At 32.9% G+C, this 26,997-nt stretch overlaps 1 protein-coding gene across 1 annotated transcript in view; it reads right to left on the bottom strand.

Moving 5' to 3' along the window:
- LRBA (LPS responsive beige-like anchor protein) overlaps positions 1-26,997 on the bottom strand; it is an 820,489-nt gene that overhangs the window by 655,710 nt on the left and 137,782 nt on the right. The window contains exons 16-21 of the mRNA XM_036763368.1: positions 26,319-26,416; positions 19,469-19,561; positions 12,159-12,267; positions 11,619-11,700; positions 9,406-9,529; positions 8,931-9,123 (exon numbers count right to left, since the gene is read on the bottom strand). Of these exons, the coding sequence (XP_036619263.1) occupies positions 8,931-9,123; positions 9,406-9,529; positions 11,619-11,700; positions 12,159-12,267; positions 19,469-19,561; positions 26,319-26,416 (699 nt within the window). The remainder of the gene's footprint in view (positions 1-8,930; positions 9,124-9,405; positions 9,530-11,618; positions 11,701-12,158; positions 12,268-19,468; positions 19,562-26,318; positions 26,417-26,997) is intronic.

The following is a 26,997-nucleotide window of genomic DNA, read 5'->3' as shown; positions in this document are numbered from 1 at the left end:
TCTTATGTAGTTGAAGATTGTGTGTCACTGGGGCTGAAAGATTAAGAGGTAGAAGTTTGCTATTGGGGAAATCACCTTTTGCCTGAGACTTGAAGATTGAGATTGAGATTGAAGAATCTTATAAATAAATGGGAGAGGAATATCTCAGTTCTCTTTCTTCCAAGTGTTAAGGAAGGAGTATCGGGCTTGGTGTTAATGACATGTCCTGGCAAAAAGAGCCCTACTCCCTGAGTCCTTGGAATAGCCACTGAGGAAGTGGGCTAGTTGTTGAAGTCTCTGCTCCTGTTGTCAAGCATAGTTGCTGGGTTGAGTCTTGGAGGCAAGGGGGCCTGATATCTGAGACACATCTTAAGCGGAGTTCAGAAGGTGAAAGGCAAGTTATATGAGGTTTTGGTCTTGGGCTGGGTCGAGCTGAGCAAGAGATGTAACAGACAGCTGAGCTATAATAATGATGTAGTGAAGTTAGGAAGAACAGTGTTAGAACTGAGCAGCTCTGCTAATTATGGCTAATTTGAGTTTTGAGTTAAACACCTAGCAGCCCTTCACAAATGCAAGGTAGGGCCTACCAGGCACAGTCAAAACCACATATGCCATTTTTTAAAGTAAAAAATTACATTATATATACATACAAACACACACACATACACATATAGCTTATACAAAAGTAAGAATTCACTGGATTTAGAGTCAGGAGATGATATAGGTTCTAATACCAGTTGACACTTACTAGTTGTGACCCTGAGAACTTCGTTTTGTACCTCAAATCTCACCTATAAAATGAAGATAATAATGAATATTGCCTACATTACAGAGGTGCTGTGCAAATTAAATGAAATGATGCACATAAGTCTTATTGGAAACTCTAAGGTTCTACAGAAATCTATCTATATATCTATAGAAAAACTAACATTAATTAGTGTCTTCAAAATTCTTTTCCCACATCACCTTATTTTATCTTCATGACAGCTGTGAGTTAAATGGTAGAATCTCATTCTCATTTTATAGATGAGGAAAATTATTCTGAGAGGCTAAATAAGTTGCCCAAAGTTACAAAGCCAGTTAACTGACAGAGCCAGAACATAACTCAGGTCATCCAATTCCATGTGCAGGGTTTTCTCCATGCTGCCTCATGAATAAAGTTTGATGGAAACCAGATAAAGAGTAAATATGTCAATTGCATAATCACTTCCTCAGAGAATTTTAAATAGTTTAATATAATCACAACAGAAGCACATAATTTTAGAGCTAGGAGGCTCTAGTAAATAATGCCTAAATTTCTTCCAATATTTTAAATGTATCTACTGTTTTAGGTTGTGATGTATAAAGAGGTTTTTTTTGTGTTGATGTTTTGAGTAATACTTCCTTGCAACCATCTGGTAAAATGCCTTTAACTACTGAAAATAGTACTTCTTTAGAACTCTCCCTTTCTGATTGTAGTACATGATGGTATTAGAAACGTATTAAAATATATAAATAAATGTAAATCCTGCCCTCAACACCTCCTTTTACCATAAAACTATCACCTTAGTCAATAAATACTCTAACTTCTACACCTGCAGTATGTATGCCTAACAGATCCAAGTTTGATTTCACTTGTAAGATTGGGTTAAAACACTACAGTATCACTTGAGTTCTTAATTTGTGCTTACAATTCTGTGGCATTTACCTTAAGTGATTCTATTCAGGCAAAAACTCACCTAAATTCTATTTTTGCTTCTTTTTAAAAAGAACTTTAAACATTTTTCAAACATTTTATATATAAATTGTTTCACGGAACAAATTATTTTTTAACAGTGTAAAAGTTAAAAAGAATTCTTTGCTAGGTAAAGAAAAAAACAAAACTAATAATTTGCTTTTTAAAAAAGTCTTAATGTGACAAAAGTAAGGATGTAATCCTTTTGAACCCCTTAAAAGAAAATTTATTTTTATATAAAAAAATTTTAGCATGTAACTGCTATCATTATTTTATGATGAAGGGACATGGTCCTAATAATAAAGAATATTTGTCAACTTATAATTTCAAAAGTTTTTATGATACTTCAAAAAGAGACTTAAAGATTTTTTAATTGCTTGCTAAATGTTAATAATTTTTTATTTACAATTTATTTCCTGTACATGATAACTGAACATTGTTATTTTTAAGCTAACTCACTGGAATCATTAAGTAATGTTTCTTAATATTTTGGAGAATACAAAATAATTACATATTTTACCTAGTTTTTTTTCTATGCAGACTAATAAATTTTATTTCAAATATATAAAACTTTTAAGTTTAGAGTATATCAAAGGTTAAAGGGCTATCAACCATCATTTTCCTTATTCTCTATTACAGTAAGAGTCTAGGCATTCCATTTTCATATATAATTGTTTCATATATTTGATCAGTAAAAATCTGCTGCTGAACCCCTTTTCAATAATTTAAGACATTTGCAAAAATTCTGTAATTTTAATAGTCATCGACAAATAATGTAAATATTTTAATGAAATTAGCTAACACAAAAAAACATTACCTTGATAACTATCCAACTTGGGACATGAAAACAATGGGAAAACAATATAGCTGGCAAGATGTTAAAAATCAGATTTGTAAAAGTTACACTTTAATATGTGGACCTTTTAAGCCTTAAGACCAAAGTAACTAATGTAGTACATTTATGTTAGAAAAGCCCTATTACTACTTATAAAGAGTAGTGCAGCTGTTGGAGGAGAGGGTTACAGTGACAAACAGCTTTCCTGCTACAAAGGTGGCAGGAAATCTATCAAACTGGACAATAAAATTGCAATTGAGTTTCTTTGGCTTTTTATAGCAGCTGCATGTATCTTGATGTGTAGCTCTGCAAAAGCTATCCAATTCTACAACACTAGTTCTTTATACACCAAAGAACTGTGTTATAAATTAGTTGTATTGGGATACAAAATGGCTGCAAAAAGGAAAAAAATAAGTATCAATCCCATACAATTATATATGGGAGTATAAAAAAAAAGACTTTAAAATGCTTATATTCATAGTAAAAAAAAAAACTGGGGTCCAATTACTCATTTAGCATCTAAACCTCATACAACAAATTATTCATCTAATTCTGCATGCATGTTTTGTTATATGTCCAATAAATTAATGTTCTTATATAAAGCCTTAAAGTACATAGTTTATATTTTTAATGTAGCAAAAATATCTAATCACTAATGTGATACAGTTCAAAGTTGTTAAATTTGTAACAGCATTCAAATTAAACCATATACATTGGCCCAAGAAGAATACTTCTTTTTAAATACATGAGAATTGAAAGAAGCACATTGAAAGGCAAAGAAGGGAAAATGCACATGATTCAAATTGAATACTTTTCTTTTTTCCCTCCAAGTAATCAAAGTACCTTGGATGTTATGTTACAATATACAAGAAAAAGCAATCATTTACTTTCCACTTAGGTAACAAACTAGAATTAATTATACCATCAGTTATTTCATTTTACCTAACCTTCTTACAAGTATTGTTAAATCCTCTTTTGTAGGGTTTATAAAAGTAAAAAAAATTGTTTGTTTTTTTTTTTGTTTGTGGCACATTATGTCTTCACTTAAAGGAATTGTTTTCATTTCAAATTAATGAGTAGTTTAGTGCTATAAGTACCTGGGATAAAATTAAATATAAACTAGAAAAAATGTACTTTAGTATACATAATTTAAATGTTATTTCAGGTTAACTAAGAACATAGTGGGAGCCTGAAATACTGGATAAGTTTAAATTCAAATAACTAAGCATAAGTCTCCAACTTTGCACATTTTTTTCTTCCTTTTCAATTATTCAAATATTCCCTTACTTAACCATGCTCATGTCTCCAGAAAAAAAAAGAAAACTAGCTTTATATTCTTTTATTCCAATTTTACCATATATGTAGCTCTAAAATTTTATAAGATTCTTAGCTGTGTAATAATGTTTCTTTTTTTATTCACTCAAGAAGAAATTGTGATTTTAAAAAATTACATTAATATTTACTTCAAGGCCCTAGGGAGAAAAAAAAGTCACCCCTTTGTTCCCATGTGTTCTAGAAGCATCTTCAATCTGAAAATGCTTATATCAGAAAAAGAAAAAGGTATTGTGATCATGACAATTACCCAAGAATGAAAACCATACATAGCAAAGCTATTCAAAAGAACAGGTTTATAGTTACTTCCTTCTAACTCCTACTAATAATACATACAACTTCAATTCCACAATCAAGATAAGGCAAAATATCTCAGACAGAAGCACTGCCATATACCAAAGAGAGTGAAAAAATAACTATTTGGCTCTTTGAATTCATTTATTCTTTCAACAAATACTTCCTCAGAATCTACCACCTGCTCAGTACTCTTCCATTGGATATGGATATGAGGAACATAATATACCATGGCTACCCTCAAAGTAATTATGAGGACAAAGCACAGACACATGAAAAGTTTTTTAAATATTAATTAACAAAACAAGACAACACTCAAGAAGTAACAGATCGATGTATGATTAAGTGCCAAATAAGGTACCTCTAAGTCCAAAGTTGATAGACTAAGGTGCTTAACACACTCTAGACAGTGAAAGAAGGCTGTAGTAAAGTATTTAGTAGGGGACTTGAAGGATTTGTAGGAATGAGGCAAAGAAAAAGGATAGAAGAGTTACAGCATATTGCCAAACCTCACTCCTGGGTATCAGACACAGTTCACAAACAGAGATCATGGAAGTTAAAGTTATATTGGTAGGTTTGGGGACAGATTTGTGAAAAACTTTAAATGCCATGCTGAGTACAGAATTCATCCTGTAGCTGATACTCAAGCCAATCAAGGCTTCCCAAAAAGACAAAATGTTTTTGGTTTTGCTTTTTATCTAACAAGCAATAAGTGGCCGGATTAGATTGGGAAAACAAAAAGACCAGTTAGAAGGCTATTGCAAAGATTCAAGTTAACAAGAATTTGGACTAGCATTTTAGCAATGGGCACAGAAAAAAATAAGGATGGATATGAGAAATAGCAAAAAGAATTCATCTGTGACTAAAAGGATGAAAAGGATACTGTTTCTGCCTAAATTTCTTGGCAGTATAACAATTAGGATATCCTCCTCCTACAATGAAACTCAAAGAGATTCAAACTTGTATTTTTAATACCACGGAACTAGTTGAATTATTTAGTCTTTTTACTTTTTCATGGTTTTATAAATTTAATAATATCCCTTTTCAGGATGACTTTGCAGACTAAAGATTCACATTTGGGGGAAGATGTCACATATATATTGTTATACAGGGTGTTCCTAAAGTCTGGACACATAGGCAAAAAAGCATACTTTCAAGAAATGGAAATTTTTATTTAACTGGAATATTAACAAATAACATCTCCAATATGATTTCCATCATTTGTGATGCAAAAGTTGATGTGCTTTGCAAGATTCACGTGAACTGGATGCAATAACTCCCCATCGCTGTCAATTGCCTATGTGTCCAGACTTTAGGAGCACCCTGTATATACAAACCTCTTTTTTTTTGGTATTTAAATTCTTCACAATCCGACTCCAACCTAACTTTCCAGACTGATTGTGTATTATTCCCATAGTCTAGCCCAGCCAGTCAATATGCCATCCCTGTTGTAAGATATTTCATGTCCCACTTCCATGCCTGGGTTTTAAGTCCTCTCCTCTGTCACCTTCACGTCTCGGATTCTCTAGCTCTCTTAAGGCATATCTCAAGTGCTACCTCCTACACAATGCCCTTCATAGAGATTAGTGCTAACCCCACCAACAAACATATTTTATGTACATTTTGCACTACTTTATTTGAATAGATGTTGTCTCCCAATAAAAAACTTCCTTGAAGGCTGACATTACTTTGTTTTTGTCTCTGTATTTCCAATGGCTAGCACATAAACACATATCATATCAAACCACAGTCTTCCAATTTCTCTATGAGGCATGGAGAGGACTCTGGGATCTCAAAAGCTGTATCAGCAGAGTATAAATTATGGCAAAGTCTATCAAATTGGAAAGACTCCAATTACAGAGACACACCTAGCTAGGTATCCTAATCAAAATAGGGTCAATCACAGAGTGACGAATGAGGAGGAGTGGAGGTGGGGGAGGACACAGCAATTTGTGAAACTCCCTATTAAGGTATGGAAAAGTTGAAATGAAATTCAAGATTTCTGAAATTTTAAAGATGTAAAACATTGCTAGGGTTTCCTAAAAGCTAAATGTCCCTGTAGGTGACAAAGAATACCTTCTCACCCACTACCCAAACAAATGAAGGAACAAAAAACCAACCTTCACCCTTAGGCATTACAATACATAGCATTTGTTCAGGGATACTCCATTGTCCAAGCCCCATTAGCTCTACTTAAGGAGTTAGGAGGTGGGCACACAGAGCCAGAAGTCTGGCATGTCAAAGGGAATTCCTGTGAGGCACTTACGAAGCAACAAGAACCACAGAGATGGAAAGTGAGTAAAACAAGCAGTTTTATTCAGGACAATTACTAGAAACAGCTCTGAGAGGATAAAAAAGTGCCATTAGAATGGGTAATGCTCTCATGGAGACTGGCAACAAACCTTTGGCCATATTGGGGAACTTAAATAGGGTCTAAAATGGTGTCAGGGAGGTCCACTCTTTCCCAATTGTTAATCAAAAGGATTAGGCATAGATAAGAACTAATACCAACTCAGTCCCATCAAAACAGGGGTAGAGAGAGAACTATTGATCAACAAAGGAGTACAGGCCCAGGTTCAGTTACACTAATGAGGCAAACTTAATGTTGCAGGAAGGACCAGATAGTGAAAGGGGCAGTCATTATGACCTCTCTGTAGGGTGACCCTGACTAGGTGCACTCTGCACACTCACGTTGGAGTTAGGGGATCTGGTTGAATCTAACATTCTTCTTAGCCCATAACTACTCCAAGAATACCTAACAATAACACTTATCACTGCAGCAAACAGAAACAGAACTATGTCTCCTGCATATTTCTCAGTACAAAGGGTGATTCAGGACAGGAAGGATTCAAAGGGATCCTTGCCAACTGCAATAGGTCAATGGAAAATTCAACCTAGTTTGAAAGAGATACTACTTTAAAGTGGTGTAGACACCAGCAGACGGGCTTACCAATCACTGCTGGTGACCTTGAGGAATATAGTTTCTGTCCAGGGGTGAAATGGAACCCAAATGGCAAGGAGCTGAGAAATTAATGAGATGTGAGGATTGAGGTCAAGTGGATAGGTAGCTTTTTCTAGAAGGTGGGCAGTTAATGTGAAGAGCAAATATGACGGCTACCTGAGGAGCTGAAGAGATGACAAGATCAAACAAATATTTTGTAAAGCCAGAAGATGTTTGGGCATGTTTCTTGGAAGCAAGGAAGGAGCCAGTGAATAAAAGAAAGATTAAAAGATAGGGCATGATTGAGGGAACACTCTCCTAAGAGAAACAAGAGTAAGCAAGATCAAGAGTACAAAAAAATAGAGGTTAACCTTGGCAAGGAAAGGGACTCCTTTCAGGACACAAGTGGGCCACAATTGGAGGGTTAAACAATGAATTCATCAATTGGTGATGTGAAATTGAGAGGACCGCAATCAAACTACAGGAAGAAGGGACGTGGACAGACAAGAAACTATATTTATTGCCTTTGTAAACAAATTAAAAACTAGCACTGTCTTTTCGTTAAAGCTCTTCTACATTCTATTCTAGTTTTTAAATAGATTGGGAAAAGAAAGAATACAAAAGATCATTTTTTTCATTAAACAAAATAAAACTACTCCAGCTGTCATCAGACATAGCATTACATTTATGAGTAGGCCTACTAAGGTGACTCTTCTCATTTAGACTGTCCTTACAAACATTTATCACAGTTTACTTCCTTCCAATGTAGGAACAAAGAGAAGGAGTAACAGTTACTATGCATGCTGAAGGAATACTTCCTACTTAGGAAACCCATTTCCTAAATGATTGGGGGACTGGGATGGCAGGGAACTCCAGAGTAACATCCAGAGTAATAAAACAAATAAAATTTACAAGACCTATAATTTCTAACACATTCCTTGTACTAGAATCAAGAATGTAAAAAGACAGTAGTATGAAGCTTAAAAATTATGAATGTGCAATCTTCTAACATTGTCTAAACTTTAAAAGGACATAACACTGGTATTTTACTTAATTTAATGATTACTTCTTATCCAGTCACTCCAATTTTTGTCTCTAACCACAGAATGAACAAAAAAGGGAATGTGATTAAGTGAAAAGAGCCCTGAATTCAGATTCAGAGGAGCTAGATTTAAATCCTCTCTCTACCACTTAATACCAGTGGCACCTTAGGCAACTCATCTCTCTTCCCTAAGTTTCAGCTAATAAAATGACCTCTCATTTGAAGTAGATGATCTCTAAGGTCTTCTCTACCTTTAAATCTAAGATCCTGTGATACTACAAAAACAGCCAGAGGCATTGTGTATTCTGCTGCTAGGCTTGAACTAGAAGGGTTTCTTTTTATAAAATGTTTGAATAGATGAGGTGTGCCACCTTGTGTTCAAAAGCTTCATGCCACCAAAAAAAAAAAAAAAAGAATGGAAAATATTCATCAAAGAAAGGAAAAAACATTTCCTATACTCCTGTGAAATCCTATTCCATTATTAAGACAGATGAAAGGCAAGCAATTCTTCAAATTGGGACTACATGAGATTAATTTCTTTTTATTTTAATAAAACCAGATTCAAACACTTGTTATTTGAAGTTTAAACTGACCTGGTCTAATACATTAATTTAACATGATTAGGAAAATAGACTTAATGACTGCTCTAGTTAAACATTTCACAAAAAGAAGATCCTTATAAGAGATAAGATTTTCCCCTTATATCTTAAATTTCTTTTATCAAAAATATGGTAAAACCTTAAGTGACAGACATTTAAAATGCTAAAAAATAATTCCTACAAAAGAAACTCACCTTTGAATGTGTGATTGACAGGGTGTCCACCCATACACGCCAGCCACCCCACTCATATTTGACTGCATGGTAAAGCAGAATTCTGAAAATAGCATATACCATCTCTGTTATCTTCTGCTCCTCTGAATTCTTGGGATTAAAATAGCAAAGTGAAAGCATCCATTCTTGCCACACAGAGCACTGCAGCAAGCTCCTAAAAATTGTGAGAATGCACTGAATTACTGTTTACTTTAAAGGAAATCATAAAAAAATTAAAATGATTCTAAAATAAAAGACCTTCAGTGAACATGCATCCAAAACAATTACTAGCTTAGCATTAAATACTCTCATTTAGTGGTTTCCAATATAATTTGAAAATCATTAATGAAACATATTCACTATTATTTTAACCAACATTTTTCTTGCTAGATTAGTCTCACAGAAAGTTACTGTAATTCATTTTACTACTGTAAGCAAATTGTTTATTTCTGCTTACCTTCGGTTTTCTCTGCTGTTATTAAAAAGTTTAATCATGTCAGAAAGAAAGGCTCTTCGAACCTCCATGCTCTCTGGACACTGGGGAGAATTTCGCAGCAGAGTCGCAATTACTTTTAGTACCTCTGCAAGACAGTTTATAAATAAGTAAAAACCAAAAATTCAACAAAAAAAAAAAAGGCAGGGAGGAAGAACTATTTTGTTTGTAATCTCACATTAATTGTTTCCCTGAAATAAATTATACTAATCACAATCTTAGATATGACTACTTACTTCTTTTAAAAGCTAGCACCAATTACAAGAAATTATCCATTTTTTCTTCCCTGAACTTTCAGGAACTTATATATAAGTGAAGCTTTGAAAATCTGAACTAAAATTATTTAAGGTCCATTTGAATTTAAGTGATAATAAACATTTCGACGATTCCCAAAACCTATGTCACATATAAATGTTAATTAAATCTAAAACAAACTTTTCAATTTATATGACCCTTTCAGGATTAAGTTGGGGAACTTTTAAATAATATGGATGGATGCATTAGACTCTAAAATAAACATTAAAACTAGAGCCAACTTGCCCATACCAGCATTCAAGCAAACAAAGAGAAGTGCAAAAACCTTATTTACCTTCACCCAGTATAAAATTATCTGATTCCTACTAACATACTCTTTTCATTATCATTATAAGTTTTAAAAATCTGTCAGGTTTCTCTTTTATAACTGAATAAGTAAAGTTTGAAACAAAATCCCAAAGGAAATTAAAATCCATCCACCCATTTAAACATACACATACGCACACACACACTCAATTCTACTGTGATACTATAAAATCCTTTGTGTTAGGCTGATAACATTTTCTGACCTCAGCTTAGAAAAATGCCGTTAACATACCAAAAAGAAATCAGAAGTTTCAAATTCAAAATTAAATAGAAACATATTAAGTATTCCAAAAGTCAAAGTTTTTTGCCCTCTTATAAACTCAAAAATTATATAAAGAAGTCATCTTCTCACTAAATGTTTAAGAGACTATTAAGTAATAATAATAAGATTCCCATAATAATGAGATTCTTCATAAAAGAAAAAAAGAAAATTTAAAGTAATAGAGTTGTAGTATTTGTAATGCAGTCTCCTAAATATTTATATATTGTAATTTCTTCTTTATTATATGTTCTAGTTTTTTTCAAGTTACAGTCTTCTAAAGCTTAAGGAGGAGAATATACTTTTTAAAGTTTCAAAACAGATTTTTTTTTGTATCAATGCTTAACTCTATAAAATGAATGCATATATTCAAATAATTTCAGAGTTTTTTCCCCCTTTCCTCTCAATTCAAAGATAATATCACCTTTAACTTATGACTAGGGAGAATAAAACTTCAGAGCTATATAAATTATTTAATATTATACTAAAATTGACCTTAAAGAAAAACACAGTATAATTTAACGGCAGTACCAAACTAATTACATGTAAGATACCACATAAAATAAAGGAAGAGAAAGCTGTATTTTGTACAACTGCCTAAGAATTGTAAATAGTCAATCAAGAGTCTCTTAAACAAGGAAGAGGGTAGATACTTTTCCATTCCAAATTTGGTATTCTTCCTTTGACAATAATTTAAAGTGAAAGTATTTACATAACACACAAAACTTAGGCCGATATATTTAAAGAATGAAAACAGAATTTTGTTAGACATCTAACCATATAATAAATCAAGAATCTGCACACAAAATTCTTAAAAAGGGTTATAAACTTTGCATATAATTTGAGATCGATGCCAAGTTATATGTAAAATAAAATATGAATAATGTTAACAATTAAAGGATATAAGTTTTCTCTTTATATAACTTACATTATATCTAAGCTCTTACTGAAACAATCATTGAAAAGGTCCATTTTCAATAAAATTCAACCTTACCTACTGACACTGCATAAAGTGATTTTAAAAAAGATAAAAGGCAGCCTTTCATAGTAAATAAAAAGTCAGCCAGAATAAGGACAACCTGGGTTCAAGCCCAATCTCTGATATCTACAAGCTGTGTGACTACTGTCTAGTTACTTAACCTCTTGAGGCCTCAAGCACCATTCTAAAGCTTTAAGTACCAGGAGAGATGCTGATCAGTATCAGTGAAGGGACTCGCCACAGGGATGAAATCATAGAACCACACTCAAAAAAGGAAAAACTCATTCCAGTTACTTGAAATACACACAAAATGCTTACGAGGGTTTTGTATCTTCACTGATGAATCCGGATCTGGATGCTGTTTGTGTATTACCTGAGTGCAAATCTGTTCTATCAAAATCTAAAACAGTGAGAAAACAGCAATATGTTAGCATTATGATATTCCAATACTGTAATTTAACTTATTAAATTTTCAAGAACATCATAAAATGTAAGGCTGTTAAGTATTTACATTATTGGAAAATATTTTGTGTAAATTATCAAATAGGCCTTACTTTTAAAAAAAAAAAAACCTTTCAATGTTATTTAAATACTCAGAGAATCCCAAAATCTTTTAAATTAATTTTTCTGGGACATCATTAGAATCCTGATTAATACAATAAAAGGCAGAAATGCTTTCAATTAAAAAATGAATTTTAAATAATATGCAACCATTAACAGATGACAATTTCAACAGGTTTGTCTGAATCTCTTTTATATGTGCTTATCTCTAAATTTTTTCATTCCAGTTTTGTTGATGATTTTCTGTCAACATGAAATTGTTTAAAATATCCAAACCACTGAATTCTGTGTTTGTACCTCAAAAAGAACATTGTATGTGGTCATGGTGATAACACTTGTTTGAAGCATCAGTCTTTCAGCCAGCAATGAAAACAATCCATGTCCAAGCATGACTTCAGCTTTTCTTCTACAATTAGAGACAGAAAAATCACTGCATATCTAATATTGCTATAAGTGAAAGGTATGAATATAAAAAGAATTAGGCCCAAAAGTTTTTACAAGTCAAAATGAAAAAGGCACTAATTCACTTTTCTCATTATCATCTGTTATGACACCTGGAATATCCAAGACATAAACTCAAAAGGAGGAATACAAAGCTAATGAGCTCATAAACACAAACTTGGTTAAATTCAACTGTTCCATAATTACCAAGGCAAATTTATAAATGATGTAGATTTAGAACAGCAAAGACTTCAGTTAAAATTCTCCACAGTGCGGAACAAATCAAACATTTACTAATGACTATACATCACTGTGCTGGGCCCTACGAAGATTAGATTGTAAAACAAAAGTAAGTCAAGATGACATGGTAATTTCCTGATTGTATTCTGTTTGGATGACAAGAGGTATTATTTTGTCACTTTGGTTATGTGCAGTGACTTTGTAGACTTTCAGGTGCTACATAAACGAGCTATTCTTATTACAACATCCACATACTGGACTATTAAGCCCTCTAACAGAAAAGTCTACATGACATAGGGGACAGTGTCACAAGATCTGAAAATAAATCCTAGCTTTCATTAAAATCTGTGATCTTGGACAGTCAATGAACCTCTCATAGCATTAGCTCCCTCTTTTTGAAAATGAAGTGGTTGAACTAAGATGCCTTCTAGCCCAACATGTATAATCTGTGATGAACCAACTGCTTCATTTATACAATACAGCTTATCTCCTCAATTTTTATAGTGAACACAATATGGCTAAATAATAATAATAACTTTAAAGTCATAAGTTGCTATTAAAGGTTGATTAAAAACTATGTAGCTACCAAGAGTGGCAGGGCATTCCTGAATTTCTGTTCTTGGGAAGGCTGAGGCAGGTTGAAAACTTGATCTAGGGAGTTCTGAGATGCAGTGAGCTAAGCCAATTGTTGGTCTAACTTCAATATGATCAGATCCAATAAGTAGAGGAAGTGGTGTATGGCTCCTATAAGGCTGCCTAATTAGGAAAGAATGGGCCCTAATTAGGAAACTGAGGAAGTCAAAGTCAAAGCTTACATGGCATCTATCCTCAAGTGACTGTATACTTCTAGCCCAGACAAAATTATGGACTCTCTATTTCACCTGGGCTAGGTGATAGATGTATATGAGCTTTGACTTCCTCAGTTTCCTAATTAGGGTCAGTACTCATGTGTGTGTATGTATATGTGTGTATATACGTGTATACATATGTATACACATGTATATGTTTTGGGGGGACAGAGGGAGAGACAAAGAGTCGTGTTATAGTATAAAGTATAATATTAACATAAAATATTTTAATAATAAAGGTGAGGGGACAAACTAACATTACTGAATAGGAGGAAACAGTGCCCAGCTACTCCTCCAGCTACTCCATAACTCATCTATAGGGTCTAGAGGTCATAGTTCTATCATTCCAATCCTGGAACCTGGAAGAAAGGAATCTCAAACTCTGGCCTAAGGGCTAACTTCAGGGTGTTTCCTCTAATCCTGATCCTGAGAAGAAAGAAAATGTAAGATGTAACCTGTAGCTGAGGAGTAGTGCGCCAGCCAAGACACTGAAATGCCAAAAACAGGTAAGTTTTTAAGATCAAAAGGCTATTATGATCTCAGGAATATCCAAGACATAAATTCAAAAGAATAACTACAAAACACTTACTAGCAAAGCCTCAAAAGAAAACACAGCTTACCCATAAGATTAATTAGAATTCCTAAAAGAAATAATGCAAAAGAATTGGAAAAAAATAAGAGGTATGGAAGAAAAAAATTGGAAGAGAATCAACAGCTTGGTACAAGAAGCATAAAACTTTAACTCAAGTAACACAATCCTTGAAAATTAGAATGGATCAAATACAAATTAACAATTCTATTAGCCAAGAAAAAACATTGAAACAAATTTGAATGACTGAAAATATATTAAATAGCTTAAGGTATCTCACATCAAAAACAACTGACCTAGAAAATAGATAAAGGAGTGAAAATCTAAGAATCATTAGACTAGGTGAAAGCCATGACCAAAGAAAGAGGATAGACATCATATTTCAAGAAATCACAGAAGAAAGCGGCCCAGAACTCTTAAACCAGAGAGCAAAATGAAAACAAAATTTACCAGTCATCTCCAAAAAGAAACATCAAAATGAAAACTTCCAGGAATATCATGGCCAAAATCAAGATTTTCAAGATCGAAGGAAAAAATATCATAAGCATCTAGAAAGAGTTTGAGTACAGGAATCATGGTCAAGCTCATGTAAGATTTAACAGGTATAATCATAAAAGAGCACAGATAATGGTACATGAAATTGTAAAAGAAAAACGCCATAGGCTTACAACCAAAAATAACTGAGCCAGCAAAACTGAATATAACCCTACAGAGAGAAAATGAGCTTTTAATGAAACTGAGGATTTCTGTGCATTCTTGAAGAAAATGCCAGAGCTGAATAAAAACTTGAAATGAAAATACAGGAATAAAAAGAAACATAAAAAGGTAAATAAAGGTGAGCAATCCGAAAAGGCTTTATAAGAATGAAACTTGTGTATTCTGATGAGGAGGGGACAAGCATCCCCTATGAGCATAAAAATAACGTAAACTATAATATCATGCATGATCACAGAGGTCAAATAAGAATGAAAGTCATTTTTATTGGGTTTTGGTTCACTTAAAAGAAAAAAAAGGGAAGAAGAAAAAGGATATACAGGGAATAAAAAGGGGAAGGAAAATTGATGAAACTTATGATCTAATATAATTAGTGTATACAAGCAGAAGTCTAGGTAAACATGAAAGCAGGAATCCCTTGAACATCACTTTCTTCTTAACTGGTGAAAAGAGGATAGAAAACACAAACACACATCAAGTCAACAAGTATTTATTAAGCTCTTACTGTATATCAATCAAGCACTGTGATCAGTGCTAAGGACAAAAATAAAAGCAAAAAGAACAAATACACAAGTACAAACAGAGTTTGGTGTAGAAATATATTGAACTCAACAGGGAAGCAAGAGAAACAGAAAGAAGGAAAAAGGGAGAATAAAAGAGGGTAGAGGAACAGATTAATTATAAGCAAAAAAAAAAAAACCCAAAACACTGAATTTAGAAAGGAGGGCTTTTGAAGAGAGGCTTCAAAGATAAACTAAAGGGTAAGAAACTTCAATAAAAAAGAAAGTGAAAAGTAAAGAGAAGAAAAAATACCAGAGAATAATATCTAGGAGAATGCAGACAACTAAATATAAATAGGATGAATTCACTCATATAAAATAGAGGAAGACAACAGAATAAATTAAACAACAGTATATCTTATAACAACAATACATGGCTTACAAGAAACACATCTGAAACACAAAAACACAAAAAATTTAAAATAGAGTTAGAGTAAAATCTGTTATTCCACAGGAACTGAACAATTTGGTAAATCACCATTATCTTTTAACATAATGCTAGAAATGTTACCTATAGCAGTAAGACAAGAAAAAGAAACTGAAAAAATAAGCATAGGCAAAAAACAGAATTATCACTCTTGGAGATAATAAAATGATAATACTAAGCAGTCAACTAAAAAAAACTAAAATAATAATTTCTGTAAAGTTAGAGTACATAAAATAAATCCGTATATATCATCAACATTTCTAAATATAACCAATAAAACCAAACAGGAAAAAAATAAAAATAGAAATTCATTTAAAATAATCGCAAAATGCCTAAAGACTTAGGCGTCTATCAAAATCCACACAGGAAGTATTAGAATACTAAAATATACTATTTATTGAAATAAAGATAGAACTAAACTATTACAGAAAAACTAATTACTCATACACAGACCAAGTCAATATAAAAAATAACAATACTAAGATAATTTAATTAATTGAGTGCCATACCAATCAAACTATCAAAGGATCACTCTGTAGAACTAGAAAAAACAATTATGAAAATGATCTGGAGGGAGAAAAGGTCAAGAATCTCAAGGGAAATAATGAAAAAAAAAAAGTAGGAACCAATGGGGCCTAGCAGTGCCAGATGTCAAACTATATTACAAAGGAATAATCATCAAAATCATTGGGTACGCCAATTAGAATGGCAAAGCCGACAAAAAACGGAAAATGACAAATGTTGAAGAGGCTATAGGAAAAGAAGTACAATAATGCACTGTTGCTAGAGTTGTGAACTGGTCTAGCCATTCTGGAAAGGATAAAAGTTATTTAACCATGCCTATCTTTTGCCCAAACTAAATCATTACAAGGCTTATACGCAAGAAGATCAAAGAAAGATGAAAATGTGTGTATATATAATAAATACATGCATACACACCTCTACACATACATACATGTACATATATACATATATATGGGAAACTAGGTGGCACCATGTATAAATTGCAGAGCCTAAAGTCAGGGAAACTTAAGTTCATATATGACTTCAGCCACTTACTAGCTGTGTCACCCTGGGCAAGTCACAAAATCCTGTTTGCCTCAGGGTCCTCATCTTTAAAATGAGCTGGAGAAGGAAACGGTGAATGATTCCAGCATCTTTGCCAAGAAAACCGCAAATGGGGTCACAAAAGATGGACACAACTGAACAACAATGTGTGTTTGTGTGTGTGTTTTGTCCCCTCGCATTTATTATTAAAACATCTTGCGTTAATGTTATAATACTTTATATTGTAACATGACTACAACTTTTTTTGAGGTGAGAGACTCTCTGTATTTCACCTGGGCTAGAGGTACAGCTTCCATTTAAGGGAAGATGCATTGTGAACTTTGACTTCTTCAGTTTCCTAATTAAGGTTAAACAACTTCCATGTTAAAGAAGCAGAGTGCTTGGAATATAATATTCTAGAAGCCAAAGGAGTTAGGAATGCAACCAAAAGTGAGTATAATCCTTCATGGGGAAAAAGAATGGTCATTTAATGAAATAGAGGACTTTCAAGCATTCCTGATGAAAATTTAACATTCAAACAGAAGCCTCAAGAAAAGCATCAGTAAGTTAACATGAAAAAGTAATCATAAGGGATTTAGTAAAGTTATACTGTTTACATTCCTATATGGAAGGATGATACATGTAACTCCTAAGAACTTTATCTTTAGTAGGGCAGTTAAAAGTGGTCTACAATGATGGAAGGCTTGAATGTAAGTCAATTATGTTGGCATGATCTCCATCCCCCTGCTCCCCCAAAAAAGTGTGAGGAAAAAAAGAGATGCACTGGGAGAATGAAGGAAATTTTCTCACATAAAGGAGGTGCACAAGGCAGATCTTTTATAGTGGAGGGGAAAATGGGGCAGAGGGAATGGTGGGCAATACTTGAACCTCTTTCTTTTGAGAAGGGACAAATAAAGGAGAGAGAAAAGGATAAACAGAAGAAAACAGAATGGAGAGAAATACACAGTAATCATAAATATAAATGTAAATGTGAATGGGATAAGTTCACTCGTAAAAGGACGGATTAAAAACCAGAATCCAACAGTATGTGGTTTACAAGAGATACACTTGAAACAAAAATACACATAAGAGTTAAAATAAAGGAATGGAGCTAAGCTTCAGCTGAAGTATAAAAAAAGGCAGGTGTAATAATCATGATCTCAGATAAAACAAAAGCAAAAAAGAAACTTTATTAAAAGAAATCATTAGGGAAATTACATTTTGCTAAAAGGCACCACAGAAAATAAAGGAATATCAAAAAAATTTACATCAAGTTTCTGTGACAAAGGCTTCATTTCTCAAATATATGGGAACTGAGTCAAATTTATAAAAAGATCCATTTCCCAATTGATAAATGGTCAAAGAATACAAACAGGCAGTTTCAGAAGAAGAAATCAAAGTTATTTATAGACGTGGAAAAAATGCTCTAAATTACTAATGATTAGACTAAAAGAATGCAAACTAAAAAAACTGTGAGAGTAAATTAATTTTTAATTATTAATAATTCAATAATTAGTTAAATGCTAATTAAAATAGCTCACACCTATCAGAAATGGCAAATGCTGGAGGGGATGAGGAAAAATAGGTACACTAATAAATTGTTAGTGGAGTTGAGAAATGGTCTAATCATTTTGGAGAACAATTTAGAATTATGCCCAAAGAAGCTATAAAACCATGCATACCCTTCAACCTAACAATACTACTACTAGATCTGTACCCTACAGAGATCAAAGAAAAAGGATCTATACGTACAAAAATATGTATAACAGTTCTTTTTGTGGTGACAAAGAATTGGAAAATATGGGGATGCTCATCCATCAGGGAATAGTTGACTAAATTGTGGTATATTGTTATGGTGTACTGCTGTAGTATAAGAAATGATGAGGAGAGTGATTTCAAAAAAAACATGGCAAGACCTATATGAACTGATGCAAAGTGAAGTGAGAAGAACAAGGAGATCACTGTATACAGTAACAGCAATGTCATAATGATGATCAACTGTGAAAGACTTAGCTACTCTGATCAATACAAGGATCCAAGACAATTCCAAAGGATGAAAAAAATTCTATCCACCTTTAGAGATAGAAGTGATAAACTGAGTGCAAAATGAAGTAAATTTTCTCTCTGCTCTTTTTTTAATATGGCTAATGTGGAAATATGTTTTCTATGATTTCACATGTATAATTGATACTGTGCTCGCCTTCTCAGTGGGTATGGGAGGTGTGGGAGGAGGAGAGAATACGAAAATCAAAATTTAAAAATGGAATGATACTAAAAATAAATAAATAATAAATTTTTGAAGAGAAAATAAATGAAGAGGTTGTTTCAGAAAAATTTGTCGAGAATTGTAAACACTGATTCAGAATGAAGTAAGAAGAACCAGAACAATTCATACCATCTGACATCAATATTATTAAAACAGCAACTGTAAGAGACTTTACAACTCTGATCAATGCAATGATGAACCATGATTCCAGACCTAATATGAATGCTATCCAGCCCATGATAGAGAGGGGATGGACTAGTATGCAGAATGAGATGCAAATATTTAGAGAGAGTTACTGCAGAATTTGTTTTACTTTAATATGCTTATCTGTTACATGATTTTTTTTAGAGACAGTAAGGGAAAGAAAGAAAATGATTTAATTTAAAAATCATAAAAGGGAGATAGTAATAATTTTAAGGTAACATTAAGAAATTTATAAAAATTAACATAAAAAATTCTTTTTAGAGCTACTCACTTTGGGGGCAGATGTTTCAAAAGGTAACCCAATGCTTTGAGAGCCTGTACTCTGATCCCTTCACTTGTGGATGCCAAAAGTTTGTAGATCACTCTATATAGGAGAAAATTAAAAAGAAAATGCCTTGGGTTAATTTTTTAAACGGAGATATAAGCAATTTTAATACATACATTCATTAAGCTATAGGACCAATTTAAAATCAAAGTGACATGATAAGCAAGGAACAACACCATGGCAGATAAAATGAGTTCATACTTCATAAATGTCAAATCTGACAATTTGTTTACTATCACCATAATTGACTATAGTTGCTTCAATGGAGAAAGGACAAATAAAGTCTATCAATTTTTTGAAACTTTTGAAAGAATGAGAGTACAAATTAAATCAAATACCATTATTCTTTTAATATGGCAATTTCCAAATTCATCATATTAAAAACTATAGCAGAAATCCAATATAGAGATACTTTTTTCCCTCTATTATGGAATTATCTATGATTTTCTACAATCTAGGAGCAGTTAGGTGGCACAGTAGATAGAACACCAAGCCTTAAGTCAGAAAGACCTGAATTCAAATTTGGCCTCAGACATTTAAGTATTGTTTGTTTCAGTTTCCTCATCTATAAAATGAGGACGACAATCACACTACCTCCCAGGGTTCTTGTGAGGATCAAATGAGATAATTTTAAAGTGTTAACACAGTGCCTAGCACATAGCAAGCATCATGTTAATGTTAACTTATAATGATGATGTGATGATAATGATGTTTAATCATAATCTATTATCTGAGTTCTCTAATATTTTAAAGAAACTGTCAGTATAATAACAAGTATTTATCAACATGCTAAGTGTTGGAGAAACAAAGGAACACAACAATAGCATATGCTACCAAGGAGTGCACATGTAAATAGCTTTGTACCTACAAGATATATACAGAGTAAATGCAAGGTAACTTGAAAGAAGACACTAACAGCTGGGGAGACCAGGAAAGGCCTCCTCAAGAAGACAGCATTTGGGGTGAATCTTGAAAGTCAGGGAAGCTATGAAGCAGAGCATTCCAAGAATGAAGACAAAGAGACAGAAGGTGGAGTGTCACATTTGAGGGACAGCAAGAGGGCCAATGTTGTCAGATCAAAGAGTGCCAAGAGAAGAATAATTTGGAAGGAGACTGAAAACATTGATCGATGATGATGATGATCATGATCATGATCATCATGATCATGATCATGATGATCATGATAAAAGCTAACATGTATATAGGGCTTATTATGTGCTTTACAAGTGTTCATTCATTTGATCCTTACAAGAATGCTTAGAGCTAGGAGTATTATTATCCCATTTCACAGATGAGGAAACTATGGCTGACAGCAGTTAAGTGACTTGCCCAGAATCACTAGTAAGTGCCTAAAACCAAATCTGAATTCATTCTGGTCAGGTCAGGTCAAGTACTCTATCCACTGAACCACCCAGAGATCCCATGGGCTATCTTCACCATGGGCAAAAGTTAATTAGCAAGGAACACTCAACTTTTCCATAGAAATAATACAAATGAGAACAGAAAGACTCTAAGAACACAGAAAAAAAAATTCAAGTAGATATAAGGTTAAGGTTAGAGGTATTCATTAAGAAATTAATTATATTGGCACAGATACATTATTTTGAGTTATCTAACAATGTTAGTGGTCTATAATCCTAACAGCCTTTAGCAACTGGGCTACTAAGTGTCAAGTGTCTGAAGCTAGATTTGAACTCAGGTCCTCCTGACTTAAAGGCCAGTGTCCTAATCACCGCACCACCTAGCTACCCCTATTTAGTTTTAGTATATAAATTCAACAAAATTCAACTGAACAAAACAAGTAACACATTTTTCTTTATATAAAGATATGATACGAAAAGCAGTAAGAAAATTTGAAATGGTCAGTTATTGAGGCTTTTTAAAAGATTTTTTTTTTGAGGAAAGAAATCAAATTACAGCATTTACTTTGTCTCTGTTTTCAAGACAGAACAAAGGAGACCCATAATTTATGAATAATAAGAAGATAATTCTTCTATAATAATAACTGTACTCACCACAACAAAAAGTTCTAAACCAAGAAATTTTGGTATTTCTGAGTTTTATAAGTTCAAATTTTTAAAGTTTAAGTGGTGTTAAGAATTTTAAAATTATTTCTCAAAAAAACACTGGGCCAAAATACACAATGTAAAGTTGTTTTTAAAATGTCCAGACTTAGTTTAAATATTCACATTTTAAAAATCTATCATTATCTTGGCTAACTAAATTTGAATATCTCTCTAAAATAAGGTATTTTAAAATGGTTATTCATTTCAATCTCAATGGTGTCATTTCCTATGTTCTCCATAATACAGAAGCAACAATACTTTCCTTGATTATTTAATGAAGCAACCAATGTAAAAAATGAGCAATTACCATAAATGAAAATGAGCTCAAGGATGATAACAAAATAAAAAAAGTGCACACAATTTGTCAAATATTACACATGCCAACCAAAAAAAAAATACCTAATTCAGAGAGAATTCATTTGTGCTATGGCTGAATCAAGTAAGGATGTTTCTTATCAGTAAAATGAAGAGAATGGACTACACATGCTCTAAAGCCAATTCCTTAACTAAATCTTATGAACAAAGAACACTTAAGAACTTATAGGTAACAATAGATATTCTTATATAAGTGACAGTAGATATTTCTCCAAAAATACTATTTTATTAGCAGTAATTATAATTTTAGAAAAACAGTAACATAATTTACATTAATTAACTTATAATTTCTATCAAATAATTTTATTTAACCAAAACATTTTGTAATATCTAAAGAATTCAGAAATAAGTATATCTAATAAACCTGTACCAAAAATATGTATGCATGTGTATCTGTATAAAATCTTAGCCCATCATCCTTCTTTAAAGTCAGCCCTTTTTTTGTAGAAATATTTTATTCTTATTTAAGGAAAGGATCCTGTATGACTATAAATAAATTAATGAATGAATAAAAATAAATAAATTACTATTAAAAATCCAGTTGGCAAACGGCATGCACAAGTAACAGTTTACTTCCATTTACCCATAAAAGTTAAAAGATGGTTTTGGGGGAAAAAACATTAATCCAGATGCCACTAATTAAGAATTATTGATAATCAGGTCATGATTAATAGTTAAAAGCTACGAGGTAATTTTATATATAATATGTAGTAAAATACATAAAGTATAATACGTATTTAATACATGAAATATATAACATATTTAATACCTATGATACATGCATGCACACACACACACACATGACCCGACAAACACAGAAGTCATTTGGCCAAAGATCAAATAGCCATTTTGAATCTGAATTCATTATCTTTCCCTCAAAAACCTTCCCTCTTCTTAATTTCTTTGTACAGTCAAGGATACCACCATCCTTTCAGTGACTCAGACTCAAAACCGAGCTATCATCTTAGATTCCTCTCTCTCACCTCCCAATATACCATCAGTTGCCAAATTCTGCCATTACTACTTTCATAATATCTCTCACATAGAGCTCCTTCTAACATTAAACACTCTCTCTTTGTCTATGTCTCTCTCTCTGTTTCCATCTCTGTCTCCTCTTAAATCTCTCTCTCTCTCTCTCACTCTCTCTTTCTCTGTCACTCCCTCTCTTTCTCTCCCTCTATCTCACGTACACACACATGCATACACACAAATACACACACACACACACACATACACATACACACACACACATCCCTTACCCTACTCAATCAACTCCAGTTTCTGCCTATTGCCTCCAAGATCAAATATAAAATTATATTTGTCTTTTAAAGCCCTTCAAAACATGTTCACTTCCTACCTTTCCAGTGTTCGTTATGCCTTTACTATACTCTGTAGTCTAGTCAGTCAGTCAATAAACATTTAAGTGCCTACTACATGCTAAACACTGTGCTACAAAGAAAGGCAAAAAGTTCTGATTCTCAGAGTTAAAAATCTAACAGAAGGGACAACATACAACTAACTATGTACAAACTATATACAGAATAAACTGAAAATGTTCAAGGTGGAAGGCTAGGGAGGTGACAGATCCACTGTACACACTTCTAGTAAGACTACATTTGGTTTACTGTGTTCAACTGCAGACATCCCATTTTAGGAGGGATAAGAAGTTGGATGACATCCAAAGAAAAGCAAACAGGAGAAAAAAAGGTTATATGACAATTGGTTGAAGCAACTGAAGAAAAAAAGCCTTGGGGGGGCACCATGAGAGGTCTTCAGCTATCTGAAGGACTATAATATTTTAGAGAGATAAGACTTGTTCTACTTCACTGCAGAGGACAAAGCTAGAAAAAAGAGGTGAAAGTTGCAAAGAAGCAGATTTCAGCTTTATATAAGGAAAAACTTCCTAATAGTCTCACCAAAAGTGAGGTGCCTTGGCAGTTCTTAGGTTCTCCTTCACTCTACTGAGACTGTAAAACAATGGGTGTATGGCCCAGCATGTTGGGTCTATTTTAGAAGGGATTGTTGTTTAGTTCTTTTATTGTTTAGCTCTGGGGTCCCCTTCAAATTATAATTGTGTAGTTTTTATTAATGTATTATTTGGTAGGTAAGAATTTAAATTTAGCACATAAATAGTATTCTGTGATGAATTCTACACATGCACTACTGGGAGAGGTAGATTAGAGTATCTGTTAGGTAGATATCAGATTTCTAAGGAAGAAAAGGCAATTTCTACTCCTCTGTACGCTTCAATTATTTTAGCAATACCTAAAAATTTCCTATAATGATCCCAAGCTACCAATGGAAAGAAAGATCCATTTCTTTGATCCCAACATTCTATCAGTATTGGTGTTTGGAGCAGACCTGGAGTACAGTAATATTTGAAAAATTAAAAATTAATATCACACACAGAGAAATCAAGAGGTTCAAAGTCAGTGTGAGAAGACTAACATGTAACCCACTGTCATCCAAATACTACAAAAGAATAAATGTTCTCAATATTAGAATAAGAGCACATATTTTTAAATTCTAAATATTATTTTCTCTATTCAATTAAATGGTAAATTGTTCTTTAAAATGTCACAGCATCTGCAAATTCAAAAGTCTGAGGTAGAAACATTTCTTGCTTAGACCTATGAAAGTAATTATTTCTACTAATACTATTTTAAAGCCTCTTCTTTTTTATCTTCCTAGCTAATTTTACTGTCTTGGTGCTAAATACTTAAGATTATAAAACACATCAAGATACTTACATATATTCAGACATCCATAAAGATATTAATAAAATTAATAATTAAATAAAGATATCACAAAATCATAGATTTAGATCTGCAAGATTGGGATCATTAATTCAACTCCCCTATTTACAGATGAGGGAAACGAGCCCCAGAGAAGTTAAATGACTTGTGTAAAGTCACATAGGACCCCACAGATCAGAATATCTAACCCAGATCCTCTGTCTCTAAATCCAGGGATCTTTCCAATAAATCATGCTGCCTATCTACCATGTCATCAATCAATCGATCCCTTTCTGAAAGCACCTAATTCATTTCCTCATTCTGAAACTCAGGAAGGCTCAGCTTACTTTAATGTTTTCATAAAAACATCATAATTGACCAGACAAGCACATCATCTCTATAATTTTTGGTTATCTGTTTTTAAATACAGAGATACAAAGTAGGCATCACAAGGCACTTGGTCACTATTCTGAAAGAAAACCTGAACTAATTCTTCTGGTAGCTACCAGAACTGAAAATGTGATAGTGCATAAAGAGGAAATAAACAAATGTAAGCACCTCACTTAAACTTCCATAGGTCTCAGTTTCATCATCTTTTAAGTGAGGAAGTTACACTATACTGCAAATGAGGTTCATTTCATCTCTAAATCTATGATCCCAAGAACGACAGAGATCAAACCTTTAAAGACCAAATGCATTAAGTGACAACAGTAAAATGAACTTTCACTGAAAATCAGAGCTGACATCCAAGCTCTACTAAATGTGACCCAGCAAGTGAAAAAGTGGTCTAGAATACAAAGCACAGCAGGAGCTAGCAAGCCTCATCCCTTTTCACATCAAAATTTCACAATCTTTTTGTTAATCCTGAAATGTTTTGTTGTGTCATTTGGGAGTTCAGGTGAGTTTCTTTATGACGGATGACTAAGATTTCAGGGCTGAGAAACACTTAAGAAAAGGGAAATTGTTGCTTGACAGAATGACTATAAATAGATAAAAGCATTCAGGTATTTTTCAATTCTAATCTCCCCTTTACTTGTACCACAAACAGGACACAATGAGATCCTTTTTTAAAGAGTAAACATTTTTGTATCAATATGTATATGGAAAAAGTATTTGCTTCACTATCTCATACAGCATTTTTATTAAATGAAATCAATTATAAATTTCCTATAACCACACCAACAGAGGACAGTTACTATGGACTAGCCTCTGGAACATGGAAATAGCTTTATGAAAGGATTCTCTTAACAGTTATTTCCTCTAATAAAACTGTACCTATGGCAAAATTTACCTTCATCCTGCATACAGAAAAACTGTAATTAATTCCATTTTGTTAAACTAAGTGATGATAAAATACAACTTATTAATATTAACAGAATCAAAAGAATAAAGAATAAAATAACAGCTTGTTTTGAGATTCATGATTTAAGAAAATTAAATGGCAGCTTTCAAGATGCAACAGGTAAATATATACCCCATGGGTATGTCACATACAACTGTAACAATTTTACTTTTTAATTCAAATCATGAAGTAAGATCAAATATTATCTTAGCAGTCAGCAACCTTAATATATTTTAGAAATAATCATTCAGCTTTCAAATATACTAGTAGGTTCTTACCGTAATCCATTCCTCTGGTCAAAAGCAGGGATCATAGAGCTAGGATGTTCTGACATCAGTGCAACCAACAGCTGTAGTACATCCATTAGATTGTCATCCTATTTTGATTTTATTTTAGAAATTTTAAAAACATCAATTAATTTTTAGCCAGAATATATCATAATTCTTACCAAAGCAGGAAGGGGAGAAGGACAACTTAAGATCGGTTTGAAAACATAAAAGAGAAGGAATCAAATAGCCTATATATGAAAGATTAACTTACTAATATAAATATTTAGTGGAACACAAAGGTCAAAAGTACAAAAACAAAATATAAAACTACTGAACAACATGATAGAGTTTAAAAGGGGGAAATAGTACTTAAGTGCTGCTTTCTTTTTTGTTTGTCATGAGTACTGTCCAAGTATTCCCTAACTGAAAGGGAGGGCCCCTACAATCTACTTCATACATTATTTTATATTCATTATAAAGGTACATGGGCCTTTTCTGAAATTTTCCTGAGACCCAAAATTTCTAGCAATATCACTGTGAATATTTTCTAAGTATAAACAACCCAGAGGGTCTCTTTCATACTAACAGTAACATACAAGAATGTTTATAGCTGATAAATAATAAAAGAAAAGGTTGGGCCATTTCTAATAGAAACACATGTGAGCATTGTAAAGAAATGCAAGTTTTA

Source organism: Trichosurus vulpecula, chromosome 6 (genome assembly GCF_011100635.1).
Source record: "Trichosurus vulpecula isolate mTriVul1 chromosome 6, mTriVul1.pri, whole genome shotgun sequence".
Classification (NCBI taxonomy): Eukaryota; Metazoa; Chordata; class Mammalia; order Diprotodontia; family Phalangeridae; genus Trichosurus; species Trichosurus vulpecula.
The sequence above is the reverse complement of the archived record's forward strand: the minus strand, read 5'-3'. Positions and strand labels throughout refer to the sequence as shown.